Below are 24,569 nucleotides of genomic sequence, written 5' to 3'. Positions count from 1 at the left end.
GGATTTAGTCATCTTGTATAAACCACAATTATTATGAAAATTAGCAGCAGGATCTAGTCATTAAATCACATGACTGTTTAATTCTTAATATTAATAAATATTAAGGTCTGACTGAGATCATATTAAAGGGGACATATCACAAGACTTTTTAAAGATGTCAAATAAATCTATAAATCAAATAAATACCATATACGCTGCAAAAAAATTATTTCAAGAAAAACATTCTTAGTATTTTTGTCTTGTTTTCAGTAAAAATATCTAAACATTCTTAAATTGAGATGCTTTTTCTTGATAAGCAAATTGACCCAAGAAATATGTCTAGTTTAAAGACCAAAAATATCAAATTTAAGTGATTTTGTGCATAAAACGAGCAAAAAAAATCTGCCAATGGGGTAAGCAAAATTTTCTTAAAAAAAATTTTAAACACTAAATTCAAGAAAAAATCTTGATTTTTTTGCTTGTTTTATACACAAAGTCACTTAAATGTGATATTTTTGGTCTAAAAACTAGACTTATTTTCTTGGGTCGCTTTGCTCATCAAGAAAAAGCATCTTAATTAAAGAATTTTTAGATATTTTTACTGAAAACAAGACAAAAATACATAAGATTTTTTTTCTTGAAAATTATTTTTTGCAGTGTAGATAATTCATTATAACATGTTAAAATTAACAATTTGTAGGTGTGTTGCTGTTTTTGGGTGTGTCCTTTAAAATGCAAATGAGCTGATCTCTGCAGTTAATGGCAGTGCCGTGCTGGTATAGTGCAGATTAAGGGGCGGTATGATTATAATAAGATTCCCTTCTGACATCACATGGGGAGCCAAATTTCAATGAACTATTTTTTTTTACATATTTGCAGAGAATGGTTCCAAAACCAAGTTACTGGGTTGACCTTTTTCACATTATCTAGGTTGATAGAAGCACTGGGGACCCAATTATAGCACTTAAACAAGGAAAAAGTCAGATTTTCATGATATGTCCCCTTTAACAGTCAAGGTGTTTCACGTGCAGTTCTGTTAGTGTCCTGTAGAGGGCACCAAACCTTCTGAACACACAAACCTGTTGAATGGTGACGTATTGAACATTAATAACACACACAAACCTGTTGTTGTTTGATATCATGAAAGGAAATTTGGCTTTTGGACAAAAATAATTTATTGAATTATTTTAATTTGTGGATGGGATTATTTTAGGATTAAGTATTTGGTGGTTCTGTGTTTTGATATAGAAACATTTTAAAACTATTTCTTAAATGGTAACAGTAATGCTTTTTGAATCATAATAATTTGAATTGTCTATATTCTTTAAATTACTTTAACATTATTGATGTCTCAAACTTGATAGCAAAGCAACAAAGTGTATTAAAGTTCATTGCACTTTTCTGACGTCTTTCAATTAAACTTCAAAAGAAAATCTTGTATGACATAAAATGAAAATTTCTGGAAAATTCTTAGAATTTGTTGGAAATTTTATTGAGTCATATGTGAAAGATACAATGGTTTCATTTTTAAATGAGCTTAACATGTAAATAGGCCTAGTAAACGAAGCATACTACTTTACTGTAAGTGAAAATCAATTATTTTGATTAACTCTTACTTTGTCTTATCTATTTTATTAACTATTACTTTATAACAACACAAACCTTTAACTTTAGGGAAGTGTGTGTTGTTTTTATGGATAACACTTATTGTGTCAGTTGTGTGTGTGTGATACTGTCCATGTGAATCCCTCTGGATGTGGATGTGGCTTATTTCCTTTTCCCTCCACACCAACATTGCTTCTTTTCCCTTTTCAAACCCGGCACCTCCCCTCGCACCTCCCTCCCTCTCCTCTCCTCTTCTCTCTCGTGTCACTCCTCCTCATGTTATACTGCAACCAATTCCTGAAATTCCAGCTTTCCCCACGCTTCCAGTCACCCGGGCAAAGATTTCACCCCCAAAACAGCCTTCGGTTACCTCACCGCTCACTCAAACAGGTAAGAGTTTCATTTATCTTCACGTTATCTGTTGTGTCAAATTATTTAAGTGTTTTTTCAAAGCAAATGTTCATGGAGTCAGAAACTCCTACAGGTTTCTGTTCTTTACTTTGTGAGATTTTAGAAGAGCTTAAACGTGCGCATTTAAAGGATCACGAGGACCCATTATGACGAAATGTGATGTAACAATGGAATATTTGGAATTGTTGGAATTTTTCACGAATTCCGGCATCCTTTATTACCGCGTAACGACAGGAAACTTTCTCAGGGAGTTTAATTACGTCACTGACGCGCGTTTAAATATATTCATTATATACAAATAACAACAAATTTTTATTACATTTTGATATATACGTAATTAGTGTATTGTTTATTGGATATAAAGTGACGTAATAATAATAAATATATAGATAGATAATGCAATTGACCCTTTATAATAAATAAATCATGTACAGTATAGCCTATCTACAGGTGTGTTTTTCCATGTTGTAGACAACGAATTATTTCTTAAATTAACATATGTGTTATTATAAATGTATAACATATTCTTATACTAATATCCATGCTTATAATAAGCCTATTTCAGCAAAATTAAATGTATCACTAAATAAATGAACAGTTACATAAATCGTTACATATTGTAAATAAAAAAGATTTAGATTGGAGATGGAGATTGTAGTTAAAAGTATTTTAACCCCTTAGCATTCCTGAAAAAGGCTAAAGATGCCTAAAAAGGACACAAATTGTACCTAATGATTGTATCTTACAAGGGTTTCCATTGAATCACAAGAATCTCAGCTTTCCAAAGATATGTGACATTTTTTACTTTTTGTTTTTGTCATTAAGTTTTCTGTGAAATAATGCATTGTTCTTCCCACGGTACATTTAAGGTATTATTTTTATTGATGAATGGGTGTTTCTTAGTTGTCATTTATTAGCAGATGATTTTCTTAGACATCGAAAAGAAAGAAAGTTTCAAAGATAGTTTGAGATTTTCTCTATAGATTTGTATCAGACGCACAGCAGGGGTAAAAACTGGGACACAACTTTGTGCTATAGGCATAACAGGTGGAATGAATCTTATGTGCACCTGTTCAGCTCTGTCTCTTCACAATTTTTTTCCACGTTAAATAAAATATTTAGCACAAAAACACATTCAGGTCAGGATGTTTTACGTGCTCGGTTGTCAGTTATGTTTTTCTAGTATATTTTTAACTCGATGATTGAAAGACACGGTTAGGAGAAGGAAAGGCTGAAAAATGCAAGTAATTCAAGTAATGCAAACAAATGCTGGGTAACTGATTTATTAGTTTTTTCCAATGACATCATGCTTGTTAAACTAAAATCAAAAGTGAATCTCACAGACCAGCTGTTTGTGATGTGATGTGTGTCTATGTTCATGTAAATGTGACAATACGTGTCTCAAAGTTATCCGAATGAAAGTTCAGTCATTCACTGTAATAAATGTCTGTAACTTACCGTAGATTTAAATGTATGTTATTTACTGGCAACAATTTATTTAAAGGAAAATGTATCTTTACCGAATAAAACTATAAAATCAAAACCTCATGCAAAGCAAAATTTGAATTAAAATAACAGAAAAAGGTTGATGGGGATTTCTGGTTCCCATAATGCTTTGCATGAAGCTGTTATTTTATAGTTTTATTCTGCAAAGACAACAATTTGTTAATGTTTATGTTCATTTAACTTTGAACAAACTAAATAACATCAATTTATTTAAATCTACAGTAAGTTACTGGCAAACAGCTGCATAACTACAGCAAATGTTTTACAGTGTTGTGATGGATTTAAAACACACACACAGCTAGTTTCTTCAAATTAATCCTGGATTAACTTCATATACAAGTGCACAAGACACACAAGTTTAATAATGTGAAAGCTAATGACAAAAGTAGGAAACTTTCCCCTGCAAAAATTAGTATGGTGCTACCATGTTTTTTTGGGAGGGGGGTGTACCATAGCATAGCATTGGCATGTTTCTCCTACTACAGTAGCAAATCTTTTTCACGTACAGTACAATGTAAAAACAACTCAGATTATATGTTGTACTTTTGTAAACGATATGACATCATTGCACATCCTGTAACCACCTCCCGATGATAATATTGTATTAAGTTGTTACTGTTTAACATTTATCTGAGAATTTGCTTCCTGAACACACGCACACCAACATACCTAAACCTCAAGACCTCAATAAGACGTATAACTTATATCCTTAAGGCATTTTAAATGTATAATATTTAATGTCATGCCAATGACATTTTCAAACAAAAAAATAAATAAAACACAGTATTTTATTATAGTATTTTTAATAAATCCAGTTCTGCATTTGGCTGATTAAAACCATCATGTCGTATAAGGGTTAGTGCATCTTTACATGGTTAGTGATGTTTATAACCTTGAAGGGGGTGATGTTGTTTTACTGCTATTATCACATTAACACGTGGTGATTAGAGACGCTCCAGACGAGACGCTCGCCGCGTGTCACAAACTCTTTATCAGAGCTCACGGCCCTCCGGCTCTCTCAAAAGAATAAGCTAACAAATATCCTGAATGTGTGTGTGTGTGTGTGTATAAATATGACAGCGGTTTTGTCGCTCTATAGCTTTACATTCCCAACCTGGTTAATGTGGATTTTGCCTGAAGTCATACGTGCATATCTGTGTGTTATGGGATTGTGTTTTCATTCTGTATGTTCATGCTTGTGCATGCATGCATGTGTGCATTGAGATGTCGAGAGAAATTCAACATGGATCTATAGTATTACAATATACTTTATTGATTTGCTAAGCTGGTTGCATTAAATATGCTGTCTATTTATTAACATTTACACATTTATTGGCAGGTGCTTTGATCCATTGTGACTTACAGTGCAATTTTTTATCAGTATGTGACTTTGAATCGAACCCACAACCTTAATGGCAACGCTTTTCTTAATAGAGCTACAGTAGCAACTTTGTAACAATAAAACAGAAGCTTGTTTTATTAGTGTTTGTGTGTCATTTTGGTTCACATTTAAGGTATTTGGCAGACAACCGTGTCTAATATTTATCGCAAAATGTGTGAAAGCTGGGAGATATTTGGACAGTTTGTGATATATTGTATCTTTTTGGGAAGCTTCTGTACCAACATGAGTTACATATTTCAACGTCTGAGAACATTTGTTCTGGTTTGTGTGTGTGTGTGTGTTTTCATGCATGCATGTGTGTGTTTGCGTGTGTGTGTGTTTGGTACAGGAAGTCGGTGAAGTCAAAGGAAAACGGTTTGATTGAATCAGACTTTACTGTGACGCACCGTTGCTCAGCAGCTCTTAATTTCCTGAACGTGCACTTGCACCAGAATTCCCATCAACTTTCTGGAAAAAACTTGTGTGTCATTATTGTGCCATTCAGTCACCTACGTCAGTATAAACTCAATGTTGTAGGTTTGATTCTGACATAACCTCCTGCCATTGTGACCTTGAGCAAGACTATCAGGATTCAGAAGAGTAAATGTGCCATAAGAGATTGTTTTGAGGGACCTCGAGGTTTGGTTTGAGACAGATCTTAAAATAGCTCGGCTCTCATTCTGTTTACGCACTTGCAGACGAGGTTTCGTCGTGTGTCCCCCCTAATGTGATTTCACAACCAAGACGCTTTTTCCAAGTAGGATTATGAAGTCTAGGGACTGCTCCCATGATCTTTTGCTTTGGTCTAAAGGCCGTTTCATTCACATGATGATGTTACCTCGTGTGGAAGCGTGCTGGTGACATCAGCTTGTGCTAAAACTCAATATAGTGGGTGACAATCATGACATCACATATTGGGTTGTTGTTTTTTGTAACTCGGTTGACTCTTCGTCTTAGTCAGGTGTTTTTCATCAAATATTCTGATGATTACATTTCATGCATTTGACACAGAATCGAGCCCGTGACCTTTTGGCATAACCTTTTTTGAGCTAACTCTTGATGTTTTCTTCAGGTCGCACCCCGGTCAGTCCCACACCCTCACCCATATCTACAGTACAGGCCATCTTGGATCTCTGACCACCACCCTGTCGTCCGATTGGGCATCAGCACCCTCACCAGGGGGTGCTAGTGAGGAGCTGAGCGAAGGATTGGACAAACCTCTGGAGAACGATGCGGAGGGCGTGTGGAGTCCAGACATCGAGCAGAGCTTTCAGGAAGCGCTGGCCATCTATCCGCCCTGCGGCCGCCGTAAAATTATCCTCTCAGACGAGGGCAAGATGTACGGTAAGCGCCTCCCATTTTATTACCTCCCTGCCTCTTATTTGTAGCCTGCAGGTGAGTTTTAAAAACAACAGGGTGGATAGATGTAGAAGTGATGTGGGCCATTTAACTCTTTCCTGGCCAGTAATCTTGTCAATTAAGAGAAAACGCTTCTCTGGTGAGTTTTTACGGTAATCTATATTTCCACTATTATCCCCAAGGTGGCGCTTTTACTCAACTTATAAAACACTGAAGCATCCACTGATCCAAAATCAGTAAAAACTCTGTGTATGTTTTGATCATCGATTTAAATGTTTGAATCTTTTTTGATCTCTAACAAAATTCCTTTACAAAAATGTTATTATCTCAGCTTTTGCTAAAAATTTTGTCTTTTTGAAGAAACCTACCCATATTCTAGAGGTGATAAAAGAGATCAAATAAAGATTGATAATTGTTTTTGTTTTTGTTTGTTTGTTTGAAAGCAGAGGATCTGTTCTTTCATTTGATATATGGTATGTTTATATATTTGTAGAAGACACCTTTTCTGGAAGGCATTAAACTTTTGTGAAAATCATAAAAAATGCTGCCGCTGGATGGAAACTTTTTTTTTAAAAAGCTGGTGGGGAAAGAGTTAAATACAGGGTTCCCACGGGTCCTTGAAATCCTTGAAAGTTTGTGAATCTGGGGGAAAAAAATTCAAGGCCCTGGAAAGTTTTAGAAAATATACATACATAGATACAGGTCATTGAAAGTGCTTGAATCTATTTTTCAAATTTCTGAAAAAAAAAGTAGATGGGTTATTGGACTCTACTGGGCGGTGGAACTGGTTTTGAACCGGTGTCTTGAATCTCTCTCCATCTCTCTCTGCTTATGCAATGACCACCAATGAGCTATAGGAACACAATTGCATTTTTCTTGTTAAAACATTTCTAAAGTTTAAAATGTGCCTCGTAAGAGATAAAGATTTTCTCATGCAATTTAGTGAATTACAATGATTTATACACTAATATAACATCTAATCCTTACACAACACTGACCTTTAAATCACCCAGCATATGCATGTTTTACATTTATTTCATTTGAGTTTTTATTGTACATAGACTATGTGCACAACCCTCACTATAAAGTATAAATGTCGGTCTATGTTGATGGCAGTGGAAGGAGAATAAGATGATGTAATGATCAGCAGGTGCAGTTTGATACGGGCTGGGCGGATGGCGGGCGAATAAGATGAGAGCACATGTGTTGCGTCTGTCATCGTGCGGCTGCGTCTCGATCAGCTGTGATAAACTGCATGAAGCCCGTCTCAATATCGCTGTAAAGCAGGTGGAAGGGGGGTCGTAAGGGGCAAAAGGGGGGCATTTAGGGCGGGTCTATCGGGCAGGAGGGGGGTGAGTGATGGTTCGGGAGAAGCAGAGTGTGACTGGAATGGCACGTCGTGAGGGTTCAAGGCAAAGCCGCTGTAACCCGACGCGAGAATGGACGTTTACCCTTTTGAGCATGTGCGATGAAGAGGGACAAATAAACACAAAGGGGGGGTGACGGAGTTGTGCGGTTTGCACCTGTTTGTGTGGCCCCCGCTTACGACCCTGGAGCGCAGTCTGTGTTTTGCCTTTCAGCTCACCTCCAACAGTCCAAATGAGAGAGAGAGAGAGAGAGAGAGAGAGAGAGAGAGAGAGAGAGAGAGAGAGAGAGAGAGAGAGAGAGAGAGAGAGAGAGAGAGGTATCACCTGCTATCAACTCAGACGAAATCACTTATCGCTGATATCCATCAATTAACAGTTAGGCTAGTAATGAAAAATTTGTAGACCTAGAGTTTTAATAATAACTAGTTGTTGAGTTGTCAACAACTATGAATGAGTAGATCTTCTGGATGTCCTGTATGTATGGTGGCATTCATATAGAAGTCATTTAGGGAAGTCGCGCCACTAGGCGGCCATGTTTGCAATGCCTCCCGCCAATTATTTCAGTCATGCAAGACTAAAGTCCTATCTACTTGAATAAGGAAAGTCAGATATTTCTAAAATCACACAACATATTTCTAACCAACAATTACACCTGACATCAACTGAACCATAATATATGTTTCTTAAAGGTGTCATAGTGTGAAAATCAGATTTTTTTTTATTGGTCCCCTGTTGTTCTATCAACCGTGAAAACGTGAAACAAATTGACAGCACAGTTGAGTTTCAATTTCAATAAACCACGATTATGGTGATCAATGTTTGCATTTCATCAGCTCAATTGCATTTTAAAGGACACACCCAAAAGCGACAAATTTTTGCTCCCACCTACAAAGTGGTAATTTTAACATGCTATAATAAATTATCTGTGTGGTAATTTGAGCTAAAACTTCACATATGTACTCTGGGGACACCAAAGATTTATTTTACATCTTTAAAAAATATCTCATAATATGACCCCTTTAACTCATTCCCCTACAGCCATTTTTTGAAAAGTTGCCCGGGTGCATTCTTTTGTGATTTTCCCAAAAGTTTCACAAAATGCCTTCCAGGAAAATTTTCTTCTAAAAAAAATATAAACATACAAATATATCAAATGAAAGACCCGACCGTCTGCTTCGAAACAATCAATCAATAAACAAACAAACAAAACGGAAAATAAACGTTTCATCCTATCAATATTTTTTTTCTCTGCTTATAAACTCTAAAATATGGGTATTTTTATTAAAAAATATTTTTTTTGTAAAAAGCTGAAATAATTGCATTTTTGTGAAGGAATTTTGCTAGAGATCAGATTCAGAACGATGATCAAAACATACATAGAGTTTAAAATTAGTAAATAACATTTTGGCCTCAGTTTTTTTTTATCAATTGGGTAAAGGCATAATAAAGTCTTTGCTTAAACATAAAAATTCTTGAGAAACACGTTTTTTATGCAAATGTTTTTTATTAATTGCGGAGATATCTCGTTAATGGCTGGGAAAGTGTTAACCTCAAATTGCATTAAAATACTTTTATTCGATGTTGTTTTAGCAACTGCACATGCACACGGGTTGTCAAGCGCCACACGTGACTCTACAGACCTCTGCCTCTAGAAAATCATCTTTATCGATTGATGATTGGTTCTTTAAACTGGAAGGCGGGGCTTTTGATGCCGGAGCGGCCATATTGACCGTTGCATTGTCCCCTATACATAGTAATAGGAAATCTTGTTATAAACAATACTTTGAATCGGTAAGTTCTTGAATCAGAGCAGAAACTTTATTATTTCTTTTTTTTTACAATTTTTTTAGGCTTTTTGGCCTTTATTTAGACAGTATAGTGGAGTGGAGACAGGAAAGCGTTGGGTGGAGATGGGGAGCGGGATTAACAAATGAATCGGGTCACCTTGAGCACATTGGTGCTATATGTTGGCGCACTAACCACGGGGCTATTGGCGCCGACATTATTTCTTTAAACTGTTAATGTATTTAACATCAAGCCTGCACAACAGTGAAGAAAAATTTAATATGTGATAGCTTGCTAAATATGATACACAATATCTAATACGATAATGCAAAAAGTTGTAAAATCAATTAAAATATAATAAAATAAAACAAAATATATTTAATCTCTGAAAATTATATAACCAATATGTTTCATATTCTTTTGGGGAAATAAAAGCATCACTCTTTCCATCTCACCAGTCTACATCAACCTAAAACATTGACTATATTATATATAACGTTTCAAAGTATTAAAATTATTCCGTTATTGCGATATACACATTTGTGATATTTTAAAGGGGCCATGGCACAAGACTTTTTTAAGATGTCAAATAAATCTTTGGTGTCCCCAGAGCACATATGTGAAGTTTTAGCTCAAAATACCACACAGATAATTTATTATAGCATGTTAAAATTACCACTTTGTAGGTGTGAGCAAAAATGTTTTGGGTGTGTCCTTTAAAATGCAAATGAGCTCCTTGTGACATCATAAGGAGAGACAAATTTCAACCACCTATTTTTTCATGTGCTTGCAGAGAATGGTTTACCAAAACTAAGTTACTGGGTTGATCTTTTTCAAGCACTGGGGACCCAATCAGTGTTTAGCAAAAGTAAATAGAGCTTCATTCATAGCAGATGTGTTTGGCCAGCATTTTCAGACAATCATACAAATCTTTTGTGCTGAATGCCTCAAGAATGACTAAAATTCCCACAATGCACTGCTGACCCTTGTCAAAAGGACGTCTTATAAACTGCTAATGCATGTAAGTCCTGTAATGTTCTTCTACAAGTCCGATCTTCTCGCTTCAGGTATTTGTGGCAATGGCATATATTTTTAATGCAAACTATTATTATGTTATTACTTTGGCTTGTTCAACTTTTGAGTTATTATTCAGCAAACCGTGCCAGTGTTTGCTTTTTGCAGCAGGGGGCTGAAATTCAACAGGCTTGGCCGTAGAAAACATTGCTTGGCTTTTGTTGTCACTGTGCCGTAATGCGTTCGCCTGCTGCACTTTCTCGACCCGTAAAATCACACACAGACGCTGAAAGGAAATACATTCGCCACGGTTGAATAATTCCCAAGCATCCTGTCGTGAGATAAGCACTTACATAATGGAAGAGATCTCCACCTGTTGAAAACCTGCTAAAAAATCTGTTTTTTTCCTCTGGGTATCACGTTCAGCAGTCAAAACATAAAGTCACTTGAGAATATGCACATGGAGCAACATATGGATTTTTTTGCATTTTGAAATGAATCTTGTGTCCATGATGATGTCAGTTTTTATTCTAATACATTCCTTTAAGAGTAGAAACTGAATACTTTGAATTTATTTACTCCATATCCAAAAACGGATGCATACCCGGGTAGCAATTATTTTATATCCTGTATTATAACTTTTTACTCTTAAACAGCATTTATGCTTTTTAAGTTAGAATTAAAGACACCTTTAAAAACATCTCTGTCTTGATGTTGTCACATCTAGTTGAATGACATTTTGTAACTGCAGTGCATCATGGGAAATGGGAGTCATTGAGTGTATTGAGATGAACTGAAACTGTTAAGTTTGAGTCCTTCATTAGATGTCTTATGTCAAACACAGACTGAAAGCGAGAGAGAGAGAGATGGAAAATGAACCCCATCCATCACATAGGCTTGAACTTTCACAACCATGTTAGAGTTTTACTTGTGTCTGAGATTACTGAGACCTCTAATAATGAGTCTCTCTCGCTCGCTATCTCTCTCTCTCTCTCTCTCTCTCTCTCTCTCTCTCTCTCTCTCTCTCTCAATCTCTCTAAGGGCACCGTCAGGTCATGACCCCTCGGTGCTCACTCCTTCTGGGCATTTGGGCATGTTTGTTGCGGCTTGTTGTTTGTTCAAGGTCTCTCTCTCCAACTCTCTCTCTCTCTCTTTTACGCGCACACACATACACAATCATGTTGGTTTTTATACATTGTGGGAACTTTCCATAGATGTAATGGTTGTTATACCGTACAAACTGTATATTCTGTCCCCTCCTCTAACCCAACCCGTAAACCTAACCCTTAAACAAACCTTTCTGCATTTTTACTTTTCAAATGATACTTTAAACACTTTTACAGTGTCCGGTGCCCTTAATGTAGATGAATAAGACTTTTATTATCATTATGGGGACATTTTATGTGGAAAATGTACATAAATGTGTACACACACACATGCACAGATGTTGTCTTGGTTGTCATTAGTACACTTGTAAGTGTGATTTGATTTGTGTGCCGTATTTCATTGCAAACGAATGCATATATTTCATAAACCATCTGAAATACATTTTTACACACTAGTGTCTAGTACCTACAATTATGCATATTTGAATTTAAAGTACACTTGTTACCTTAAACTTTTCCTATGTGTTTTTGTCAGAATTTCTAGAAACATTCTGATGATGATTGTTACCTGTCATGTGTAGCAAAATTCATCATTTACAAGAAGTGTCACTCTTAAAACAAAAACTGAATTGTGTATCAACAGGATTGACAATAATATTCTGTTGTGAATACAGTCACTGAGACGCACAGCAGTAGTTGTGTAGCTAAACAGGCAAGCACGCACAGACACACACACACGCACGCACGCACGCACACACGCACACACGCACACACACACACACACACACACACACACACACGTGCGCGCACACATGCACGCACGCATGCACACACAGAGTGAGGAAATCTCACTGTGACTCTAAATGTGCTCTTTGTTACCATGACTCAAAGGACGCCATATGTTGCCCAGATGTGCTCTCTCTCTCTCTCTTTGTGTGTGTGTGTGTGTTTGTGTCTTTTCTATCAGTTCTCTCACTGAATTGAGTCAAGAGCTCTTAACACTTTTGCCTGTGTCAGCTCATCTCTATGGACAGATTGTGTTTGTGTTCTCTTGTGTCTCTCCTCTGTCTCTCTTCTGTCTCGCTTGAGTCTTTCTTGTGTCTCTCTTGTGTCTTTGTCCTATCACTCTTTTGTCTCTCGTCTGTCTCTCTTGTGTCTCTGTCCTGTCAATCTTTTGTCTCTCATCCGTCTCTCTTGTGTCTCTCCTCTGTCTCTTTTCTGTCTCGCTTCAGTCTTTCTTCTGTCTCTCTTTTGTCTTTCTTCTGTCTCTTGTCTGTCTCTGTTCTGTCTCTCTTGTGTCTCTGTTCTGTCTCTCTTTTGTCTCTCATCTGTCTCTCTTGTGTCTCTCCTCTGTCTCTTTTCTTTCTCGCTTGAGTCTTTCTTGTGTCTCTGTTTTGTCTCTGTTCTGTCTCTTGTCTGTCTCTGTTCTGTCTCTTGTCTGTCTCTCATCTGTCTCTCTTTTGTCTCTGTTCTGTCTCACTTTTGTCTCTCGTCCGTCTCTCTTGTATCTCTACTCTGTCTCTTTTCTGTCTCGCTTGAGTCTTTCTTGTATCTGTGTTCTGTCTCTTGTCTGTCTCTTATCTGTCTCTCTTTTGTCTCTGTTCCGTCTCTCTTTTTTCTCTCGTCCATCTCTCTTGTGTCTCTCCTCTGTCTCTTTTCTGTCTTGCTTGAGTCTTTCTTCTGTCTCTCTTTTGTCTCTGTTCTGTCTCTTGTCTGTCTTTGTTCTGTCTCTCTTTTGTCTCTGTTCTGTCTCTCTTGAGTCTTTCTTGTGTCTCTATTTTGTCTCTGTTCTGTCTCTTGTCTGTCTCTTATCTGTCTCTCTTGTGTCTCTGTTCTGTCTCTCTTTTGTTTCTCGTCCGTCTCTCTTGATTCTCTCCTCTGTCTCTTTTCTGTCTCGCTTGAGTCTTTCTTGTGTCTCTATTTTGTCTCTGTTCTGTCTCTTGTCTGTCTCTTATCTGTCTCTCTTTTGTCTCTGTTCTGTCTCTCTTTTTTCTCTTGTCCATCTCTCTTGTGTCTCTCCTCTGTTTCTTTCTGTCTCGCTTGAGTCTTTCTTGTGTCTGTGTTCTTTCTCTGTTCTGTCTCTCTTGTGTCTCTGTTCTGTCTCTCTTGAGTCTTTCTTGTGTCTCTATTTTGTCTCTGTTCTGTCTCTTGTCTGTCTCTTATCTGTCTCTCTTGTGTCTCTGTTCTGTCTCTCTTTTGTTTCTCGTCCGTCTCTCTTGATTCTCTCCTCTGTCTCTTTTCTGTCTCGCTTGAGTCTTTCTTGTGTCTCTATTTTGTCTCTGTTTTGTCTCTTGTCTGTCTCTTATCTGTCTCTCTTTTGTCTCTGTTCTGTCTCTCTTTTTTCTCTTGTCCATCTCTCTTGTGTCTCTCCTCTGTTTCTTTCTGTCTCGCTTGAGTCTTTCTTGTGTCTGTGTTCTTTCTCTGTTCTGTCTCTCTTGTGTCTCTGTTCTGTCTCTCTTTCTATCTTTTGTCTCTGTTCTGTTTCTCTTTTGTCTCTTTTCTGTCTCCCATGTGTCTCTCTTCTGTCTCGCTCATGTCTCTGTTCTGTCTCTCTTGTGTCTCTCTACTGTCTCACTTGTGTCTCTCTTGTGTCTTTTGTCTCTCATCTGTCTATCTTTGACATGTTTGGGAATCTGAAGCAAGCAGTAAATGATTGTTACAGTCGTTTGAAGAATGTGTGTGTTTGATTCCCTGTGTGTGCTGTTGTTGTTTTATCAGCTCTGTAGTCTTTTGTGACCTTCATATAACAAAAAAAGGTTTAATAAAAAAATCAACCCTGGGACATCAAATGCTCATAGCTGAGGAAGCATCCTCATGCGCTTGTGTGTGTTTGTGTGTTTATTTAAGCTGAGCAGATGCTGAAGGGCTTACAGGAATGAGAGGAATGTGAAGAGGAGGAGAGAGAAAGAGAAGGAGAGAGTTAGAGAGAAAGTTAGAGAGAGAGAGAGAGAGAGAGAGAGAGAGAGAGAGAGAGAGAGAGAGAGAGGTTGTGTGGGAGGTTATAGATTTATGAGGTCAACGTGAGAGCTGCTGTACTTCTGCATGACTTCAAGTTTGATTCGGCCTCAGTGTGTTTCGTATGTGTATGCGTCTGTGTGTGTGTGTCTCTGTGTCTCTGTATGTTGATATATGTGGTTTATGGGGACATGAATAGTGTATAATAATGACATGTTTATTATTCTATAAACATGGTTTACTGAAAACTGTAAACTGAACTGCTAAAAACATACTTAATGGTACTTTTTATAGATTGAAGAGTGCCAACAGGTTTTTGTGACGGTTGGGCTTAGGGACTTGGGTAGGTTAGGGGAATAGAGTATACAGTTTGTACAGTATAAAATGCATGCGCACACACATATGCCAACATGTGTGTGTGTGTGTATGTGTGTGCATGCGTCTATCTGTGTGTGTGTGTGTGTGTGTGTGTGTGTGTGTGTGTGTGTGTGTGAATGCATCTATGTGTGTGTGTATGATTCGTGTGTGTGTGTAAGGGTCTCAGGTGACGGCGGCTGTCCGTTCTGCTCAGTTTTCACTCATGTGAAGTTGATATGAATGACCCATCTGTAGCTCCGCCCCTGTGAACACAATGACCCCTCACACTGGACCAAAACTCTCTCTCTCTCTCTCGCTCTATTCTACTGTACTATATTGACAAACTGTGCTTTTTGTCTTTTAAATGCTCTTTAGTGATCATACAGCACATACTATATGTCAGTCAAACTTGTGCTGAAGCTATTTTTCACAGAGCAGGAAACACAAGAATCCATTGAGAAATGTTTGTACTTCTGTGAGGATTACAGGATTATGGAAACATTCAGTACTCACATACAGCAGGTGCACCAGGCAGTAAATGAATTAAAAATGCAATTCACACAATGAAATGATCTTCATCTTTTACACTAATATTACAAAAATAACCAGATCGTTACATTTTTACAAAAACTATGAGACCCCACATAATCTTGTCTCTGGTCTATGTACATTGTAAAAAAATTCCGTAGAAATTGCAGCTGGGTTGCCGGTAATTTACCGTAGATTTAAATTTATGTTTTTTACTGGCAATATTTTGTTCAAAGTTAAATGAACATTAAATATTTACAAGTCTTTGTCTTTATAGAGTAAAACTAAAAAAACAGCATCAAGCAAAACGTTCTGGGAAACAAAATCTGAAGCAAAAAACAGAAAAAGGTTGATGATGATTTCTGGTTCCCAGAATGCTTTGCATGAGGCTGTTATTGTATAGTTTTATTCTGTAAAGATAAAGACTTGTTAATATTTAACATTTATTTAACTTTGAACAAACTCTTGCCAGTAAATAACATACATTTAAATCTACGGTAAATTACCGGCAACCCAGCTGCAATAACATTGTAATTTCTACGGATTTTTTTTACAGTGTAATTATATATATTATAATATTAATAGTGAATATAATGTCTTTTTAAACCTTATTACGATTCCTTCTATTTATAATCATTTAGAAACATAACAGCTCATCTCTCTAAATCAAATCAAATTAAAGCAATTATCAAATCATTAAAAAAATACTTATATATTATTATATCATTTATTTACAATGTTGCATACATTATTGTAGATGAAGAAAAGAACAATACAGAAAAAGGTATTATTGAAAACATTTATTCCTCACAAATAGCGTGAGATTGTTCAGATCGGTAACCTTGAGTATGATTATAATGCATAAAGGATGTGATTTACATTCTTTTAACCTTACACTGTCATTATCATCATTGATCAAAGATTTATTTGTGGAAAGTCTGTACGCACATATACTGCGTCTCACACTTTGCTATTGGGACGTCTGGCATCTTTCGGCTGAATCCATCCACTTTTATTGGCTGACAAATATGCCCTCAGGAGTCGCTCCAGTCCCAATCTCATCAGACACTGTGACCTCCACCCCTCGGTTTTCATGACTACAGTATCAGATAACACACAGGTAGAAATACTAAATGAATCCAGATTAACAAATCAAATAAATACGTCTATATTTGAGAATAAAAGAAAGAAGAGAGCGAAACAGAGAGAGAGAGAATGAGAGAATGTATGCTTGCTGTGCACTGCAAAAAATGACTTTCTTTCTTCGTATTTTTGTCTTGTTTTCAATAAAAATTAGGGATGCACTGAATCCAGGATTCGGATTCGGCTGAATACTGGGCTTTTTGACGGGATCTGGGTTCGGCTGAATCTTAGATATTTTTTTCCACCCAACCGGACCCTAGGCTTGCGACGCGGTCGTTACATTACACATCGGGTGCTGACGTGGAGATAAGCTTTTTTCTCAGTGAGCCTTAGGGGCGGTTCACATTTCGCGGACGCACCTGGAAAAAACGAGCGCATCGCACTGCATCGCTTTCATTATGCATAGGCTTATGGGAATTGTCAAAATAGTTTTTCCCTCTTGTCATCCTGGCATAATGTTGCCAATCCTTTTTTTACAGTTCAAATAAAATAAAATTAAAAATACACTGCTGTGGATGTTGTTTACTTCATTAATATGTGTTACTGTGTTAATGGAATAAGGATGCGAGAAGGACTCGGTATTCGGTTTCGGATTTGGCTGAATTTTAAACAGTGGATTCGATATTTGCCCAAACCCAAAAAATCTGGATTCGTTGCATCCCTAGTAAAAATATCTAAAAATTCTTAAATGAAGATGCTTTTTCTTGATGAGCAAAACGACCCAAGAAAATAAGTCTAGTTTTTAGACCAAACATATCAAATTTAAGTGATTTTGTGAATAAAACAAGCAAAAAAAGCTATGAAAGCTTGAAAAATGTTCAAGATTTTTTTGCTTACCCCATTGGCAGATTTGTTTGCTTGTTTAATGCACAAAATCACCTAAATTAGATATTTTTGGTCTGAAAACTATTTCTTGGGGCGTTTCACTCATCAAGAAAAAGCATCTTAATTTAAGAATTTTTAGATATTTTTACTGAAAACAAGACACAAATACTAAGAGAATTTTTTCTTGAAAATATTTTTTTTGCAGTGTACTTTTACTGTATTTTAAGAAATGTGACTCTGGACCACAAAACTTAGCCAAAAATACATTGTATGGGTCAAAAATATATTTTTTATGCCCAGAATCATAAAGGTCATTTACTACCGTATGTATACATTACACATATACATTTATGCAAACATAAATTTTGCACCCTGAGATTCCAGATTTTCAAATAGTTGTATCTCGGCCAAATATTATCGTATCAATTTTGTCCTGTATTCAGCTTCTAGATTATCTCAATATTAAAAAATTATCCTTTCCAGATAGCAGACGACTTTGGGCCGCATCCATTTTGGTTCTGGTGTGGATCCGACCCAGAGTCATCTGCTGTCTGGGTTATGACTAGTTTTGTGGTCCAGCATCAGTAATGTCTTATTTAAAATCGCCATGAAATGGAGGGAGCGGTTGTCTTTTTTTTGCTCGTGGTATGACGTATATCCGAGTGAAACGGTTTGTGAAATTAAATAAAGGCAGGGCTGGAATTGTATTCTTCTATCGAGAATTGAATTTGGGTTGTGTTGCTATTTGCTAATCGCTGCTATCTTTTCCTTGGACCGCTCCCACCTGCCATACCATATGACCAAAAGGGGAAGATTTACATTTTTAATTAAAGATTATGAGGGCACATGAATTTTTTTTAAATAATGAAGCTCACAGATAAGTCATTTGTAAAAAAAATACCACAATATTCCAAAACAAATTACAGTTTTTCATTTCAATTTCATTGCGACTTAAAGGAAAACACCACCGTTTTTCAATATTTTACTATGTTCTTACATCAACTTAGACGAATTAATACCTACCTATCTTTTTTCAATGCGTGCTCTTCCACCATACAATATAGTTCTAATTTTTTATCCACTTAAAAATCACCATATTTTATTTTGTGCCACCATACTTACTCGTGTGACTACTCATGTACCAATCTTTAAAATAGAGAAAACATGGAAGTGTTTGGTGGCTACTAAATTCATCCCTGTTTGGATCCTAAGAAATGAATGGGGCTACGCTAAATGCTAACACATTCACGACGCGTTGTACAAAGATTAAGTGCATGCATCAAAAAAAGATAGGTATGTATTAATTAGTCTAAGTTGAGGTAAGAACATACTAAAATATTGAAAAACGGTGGTGTTTTCCTTTAATTGTTCATTTGTGACATTTTCAGAGAAGCATTTTGTAATTTTGGTTTGTCTGTTCCACTCATACCTCATGAGGTTAAATCTCTCCTTTAAACACAGTGGATGTGTTTCTGTAAAGCTATATGGTGAATGTATAGTGCCGTCTTAGATCAATGAGCTCCTGAGATTTACGATTGAAGTAAAGATTTATTTTATAAACATTGACGCATAGAGCAGCTGCTACACCGTCACTTACTGATGTGGGATCTGCTAATGGTGTGTCAGTTTTCTTTCACCTGCTCGTCCAACGTGACCCGTCTGTCAACAAACACACACCATCAAAATCTCTCACACAGGCACAACTCTTTCATACAGTGCAGACCCACTTTTGTTGATGAAATAAAATGTGTTTGTGTTTACAATATACATTCATATAATTTAGCATATACTTTATACATGTATTATTCAAGTTCAATCTACATTTTGTACAAAGGTGTTCACATGGTTAGTGTCACAAAGATTTAAAATTCAATATCCATAATAAAATTGATTGCAAACATTTTTTTGTCTTTTAGGACGGAATGAGCTGATTGCACGATACATCAAACTCCGGACCGGAAAGACACGGACCAGAAAGCAGGTGAAGAAATTTTTATCCTTACACTCATTCCAGTCTGTGTCCTTTACCAACAAGGTTTCCATCACCATGAATAAACTTAAAAGTCATGAAAACTAATAAAAACTATTCATTTAAGTTTTAATATAATCTATAATAGACTTTAATATATATATATAACATATATAATTAGCTGCCAATTACTTTATTTTAGAAACTCCAGTCCTATGCAACTATTAAAATAATTAAGATATTTTAATTAAATTGATATGCAATAATTCATCCCCCAAAAATGCTAGGTTATTATTAACGGAGCACAGCCGTTGGGTTGTAATTTAACCTATGCTGGGTTGTTTTAACCCATTGTCGGGTCATATATAAATATTTTCTGGGTTAATTTAAAGAGGACATTTTACAAGACTTTTTGGCATCCCCAGAGTACATATGCGAAGTTTTAGCTCAAAATACCCCACAGATAATATTATAACATGTTAAAATGACCACTTTGTAGGTGGGAGCAAAATGTTTGTGGGTGTGTCTTTTAAAATGCAAATGAGCTGATTAAATGCAAACACTGATCACCATAATGGTGGTTTGTTGAAATTGAAACTTAATTGTGCTGTCAATTATATTTTTTTCTCTCTCTTACTCTGTGCACTAAATGTCAGTGCTGTGGTTGGATAGTGCAGATTAAGAGGCAGTATTATTATAATAAGATCCCCTTCTGACATCACAAGGGGAGTCAAATTTCAATGAGCTATTTTTCACATGCTTGCAGAGAAAGTTTACCAAAACTAACAATTTTTTTTTTAGCTTGATAGAAGCACTATAGTCAGATTTCATGATATGTCCCCTTTAATCCAACGACTGGGTTCGACTCTTTTTGACCGAATGCTGGGTTGAAAATAACCCAAATGTGGGAACACTGCACTTAAACTATGCAAATGAAACTCTGCCTTCATGAGCAGCATCAGGCTGTGTAACAAATATCAGACAGGGACTGAGATGAAATTGTCCTGTTGAGACTCAGACTTTTAGTGAGTGTTAATGTTTGGCCCCTGAGGGCCTCCGTGATGCATTGAACTTCAGCAGTGAGATTGATGGTCTGTGGAGCGTCACACAGTCGCAGGTGGATCAGATATCGGTGTGTGTCTTCGGCACCTCTCTCATACTCGCTCATTAGACCCATAAACAACTGCTTTCCTCTCGGGTCGCCCCCTTACCATCAAGGCCAGATCACAAACAGTCGGGGGGATTTGGAATTTGATAGCATTCCCTTCTCCATTCGATATCGCGTGATGCCATTCAGTACTTGTCACATATTGAGTCTTAAGGCTTCAGAGAGAGTCGAGAAGACCCGGAGACACGAGGAGGGCAAAATGTTAATGTGTCAATACACTCGAAACTTCTTTAGAAATAACCCTCACCTGATAATTCAAAGTTATTGATAAACAAGATATGCAAAGATTGCAGCAAATGCATATTAACACATCTTTATGTTGCACATGCTAAAGGATACAAAGATTGAGACCTGATTAGATGACTAGAAAACCATCACAAATACAGATAATACACTGTTGTTTATCTTACAATCAAATCTAAATCTATCGTTATATCACTACTTTGTAATGAAAGTAACTATGGATTAACATTTTTCATGATAATACGATGGTGTTTTTTTAATGTTACCATGTAAATACGAGGGTATATGATTGTGAAAATAAATTTCGTACCCCCATATACATCAAAGTGCCATGGTTTACCATGGTATCGCCAAAGTACTTTATTGTTTGTTTATTATTAACACCATTCCAGCATATATCAGTGACGGCTTGTGAATGCTCTTCCAAGGGACGCAAATTCAAAATAAGTGTTCGGAGTGTCAAGTGTGTTGCTCGTGTTTTCAAAATATGTGTTTGTTGCGTCATGTAAACCATGTGCATCATGTGTTTTGCCTGCTGTACACGTGTGTCAAAACCATTTATGATGAAAGAGACGCTCACGTTCACAAAACACACACAAGACACTCCCTTAAAGTAGTAGTCCACTTTATAGATGGGGCCCATTGACTTTCCATAGTTTTTTTTCGTACTATAAAAAGTCAATGGATCCCATCTTTAAAGTGTACTACTCCTTTAACAGTAAACTCTGATTACGCATGAGATTTTACGAGTATCTGGCAAACACAAGCGTCTTTTTAATCATAAACCCTTTAGACGTGTCTGCAGCAGGCACTTAATTTGACAAGACACGTATGCGCATAGGACGCGCCGAACACATATTTTGAAATGACGAACCACACATGACATACATACATGTTGTGACAAACTTCGCTTTGTGCACCCTCGAAAAAGAAGTCACGGGCCGTCACTGATGGCTATATTCATGTTGAGTACCCCATATGGAAAAAAATTATAACTTAAAATTTATTTTAAAATGTACAAAAAATTGCCCAAAAAATTATATTGACAAAAAATTCATTTTGACACATATATAAAAAAAATTTCACCTATATATTTTTTGGCAATTTTTTTGAAATATATTTTTAAAATAAATGAATTTTAAAGTATTTTTATTCCCGTCGCACTGGAATTTGTAAGAAAAACTTTGTAAAACTGAAAAAAGTACTTTATAAAATTTTAGATTTCATACATACTTTACAAACATTTATATTTTGGCCCCAATTATTTTTAATTTTTTTTGCTGTATGGGTTGTAAAATTAGGAATGCATTTTAAAATGTATATTAATATATGAAGATTAAAACTAAATACATTTTTAAATTCAAACTATATTTAATTAAGTTTTACTTTCTATAAAATGTATTTATCATATAACTAAAAATGCATTTTTGCCAAAAGAAATATATATTTTTTTGCCGTATATGGGATGTTAAAGATGACCGCTTCTTTGCTGTTCCTCATTGTCCAGACATAACTAGATCTTCCTCACATGTGTGTATAATGTTTATAATCCAAACATGCAGTAAAGTCTTTAAATCTGATAGAACTGTATGTTTTGTTTGTTATTGTTTGAACTGTTCGTCTGTTCATTACCATGTGAACAGCGGGTACCGCTTATGGGTGTGACCGCATTAGAGATAATGAGTTAGCCAGGATAAACTACTCGCTTTACTTCAATGCAGATTTTATAAACAGGTAATATTTGTTTTCGATTACAATAAGTTTGTTTAAAAGTAGACATTTCAGGCTTTCTTTGGATATGTATATCATGTTTGTGTGACGAGTATTCGCGGAGTTTCAATTGTTTTTTGTAACATGTTTTGAGAGACAGCTGGCGGAGACAGAAATGTCTCAATATCGCTCCCTGTTTATTTTCTTTATTTGACAAAAACACAAAGATTTGTTGTTATTGTGAATGTACACAAATTAAAGAAGACCCTTTACAGTTTCAAATAAAAAACACGTGTATGATTATTAATGATGGAATATTTTAAGTTGATTCTGCAGTGATAAGGAGAAAACACGTCAAAGACACCAGGGAGTTTATCCATACACAAGTTGACCCACGCAAGATAATCCATACACAATCCATCTCCAATTCACCTATCCAGCATATGTTTGGCCTGTGGCTCGAACCGGGAACCTTTTTGCTGTGAGGCAGCAGTGCGACCCACTGAGCCAATTCTGTTTAGTATATAATTTAATATTTAATAATACATTTTCCCATTGTAAAAAAGCGCTATGTAAATAAATGTAATTGAATTCGGCTAACATCTCCTCTTGTTTTCCGCAGGTGTCCAGTCACATTCAGGTGCTGGCGCGTCGAAAGGCTCGGGAAATTCAGGTGAAACTCAAGGTAGCCGCTCTGCTAAATCCGCTCACCTGTTAACAAATTATCACCATTGACACGGAAGCGCCGTCGGGAGAGCGAGGTTCAAATTCTGCACTGTTTAATTCATCCGGGAGTGAATATAGCCTCAAGCAGTTAAAATAAGAATTTAATCGCCCGGCATACTATAAATCAATTTCAGCACTTTGCTAATTTTTAAAAAGCGTGTGACCTCTGGCTGTGTAAGAGATTAGCCGAGGGCTCTGTAATATCAAGCCCTCTCCTTGCGGGCACCCATCTTTCATCGTACGGGATAGTTCACCCTTTGGCCGGCGGCCATCTTGGCCCAGCTGTCCGAGCGCAGGTCACACGGTTAACACTGACAGCCCTTTTAAATACGGGTGTGTAACTGAAAACTGCGAGGGGCGCACACACGCCCATATTTCGCTTCAGGTCTGAAGAATGCACTGGTCGGGCATGCTTCAAGGACACAGCAGTTGCTTGGCCTGCCGTCACCTCGCCATAAGCGTATATATGATACAAATTTTCCATTCAATGAAAGTGCCAATGCTACCAATTTAAGTAGCGTGACCGTAACTACACGCATCTTTTTTTGCAATGTATTGCATTTGATAGACGCTTTTTATCAGTAATGTGTGTTTCCTAGGACTGAACCCATGATCTGTTTTGATTGAGCTGCACAAGTGATATTTAAAACTTTTTGCATATCTACTTTTTGCTAGTTTGTAGTGTAACCTGACAGTAAGAACACTGCATGCAGCTTTGCAGGTTTAGTTAAGTCGGTCAGGATTTAAGTGTGATACATGTGATAGATTTGTGAGTTTAAAGTTCACCAGCGAATCGTAGGTGTGGTAAACACATACAGCAGATGGATGAGGTCTGGATCCACACTTGTTGTTTTTTAAAGCTACTCCTGTTTCATAAGGAGAGCACCGTTCGTTCTTCATTTGACCTCTAGGAGAAGCAGCCAAACATGTCAACACCAGTCCATCGCTGCCAAAGCTATAAAACTTATTTAAATCCCTCCCAACACACAAACACACACACATTTACTCGGTTATCTAAATGAGGACTTCCCTTTGGCTAATGCTGAATTTAAATTAAGCTCATATAAATATTCATAGACATTAGACACCACAAACATCATTGTCTTAAGGCTGTTTTTGCTTGACCATACAGGGTGATTCTCACGAAATAAAACCTTGAAGCCAATTTTTTTTTTGCACAAATAAGATTAAGTTCTGAACTTACTATAACCATTATTTTTAGAGGATTTAAAACATATTTCCTATAAAATTATTTACAGTTTTTAGATTATCATTATAAAAAATATCATTACCGCAACATGATATTACATTAAATATATGCATTTACAAACTCATGTTTCGGTAATGAGAACTAAAAAGTTGTCTAGGTACTATGACTAACAAAATTGCAACTTCGAAAAAGAAGTCACCGGCTGTCACTGATGGCTATATT

At 36.5% G+C, this 24,569-nt stretch overlaps 1 protein-coding gene across 1 annotated transcript in view; it reads left to right on the top strand.

The window, feature by feature from the left end:
• Positions 1-6,093: 6,093 nt before the first annotated feature.
• LOC135768204 (transcriptional enhancer factor TEF-3-like) overlaps positions 6,094-24,569 on the top strand; it is a 33,599-nt gene continuing 15,123 nt past the window's right edge. The window contains exons 1-3 of the mRNA XM_065277388.1: positions 6,094-6,226; positions 19,238-19,302; positions 23,034-23,096. Of these exons, the coding sequence (XP_065133460.1) occupies positions 6,220-6,226; positions 19,238-19,302; positions 23,034-23,096 (135 nt within the window). The 5' untranslated portion in view covers positions 6,094-6,219. The remainder of the gene's footprint in view (positions 6,227-19,237; positions 19,303-23,033; positions 23,097-24,569) is intronic.

This window comes from Paramisgurnus dabryanus, chromosome 23 (assembly GCF_030506205.2).
Source record: "Paramisgurnus dabryanus chromosome 23, PD_genome_1.1, whole genome shotgun sequence".
Taxonomy (NCBI): domain Eukaryota; kingdom Metazoa; phylum Chordata; class Actinopteri; order Cypriniformes; family Cobitidae; genus Paramisgurnus; species Paramisgurnus dabryanus.
The sequence above is the reverse complement of the archived record's forward strand: the minus strand, read 5'-3'. Positions and strand labels throughout refer to the sequence as shown.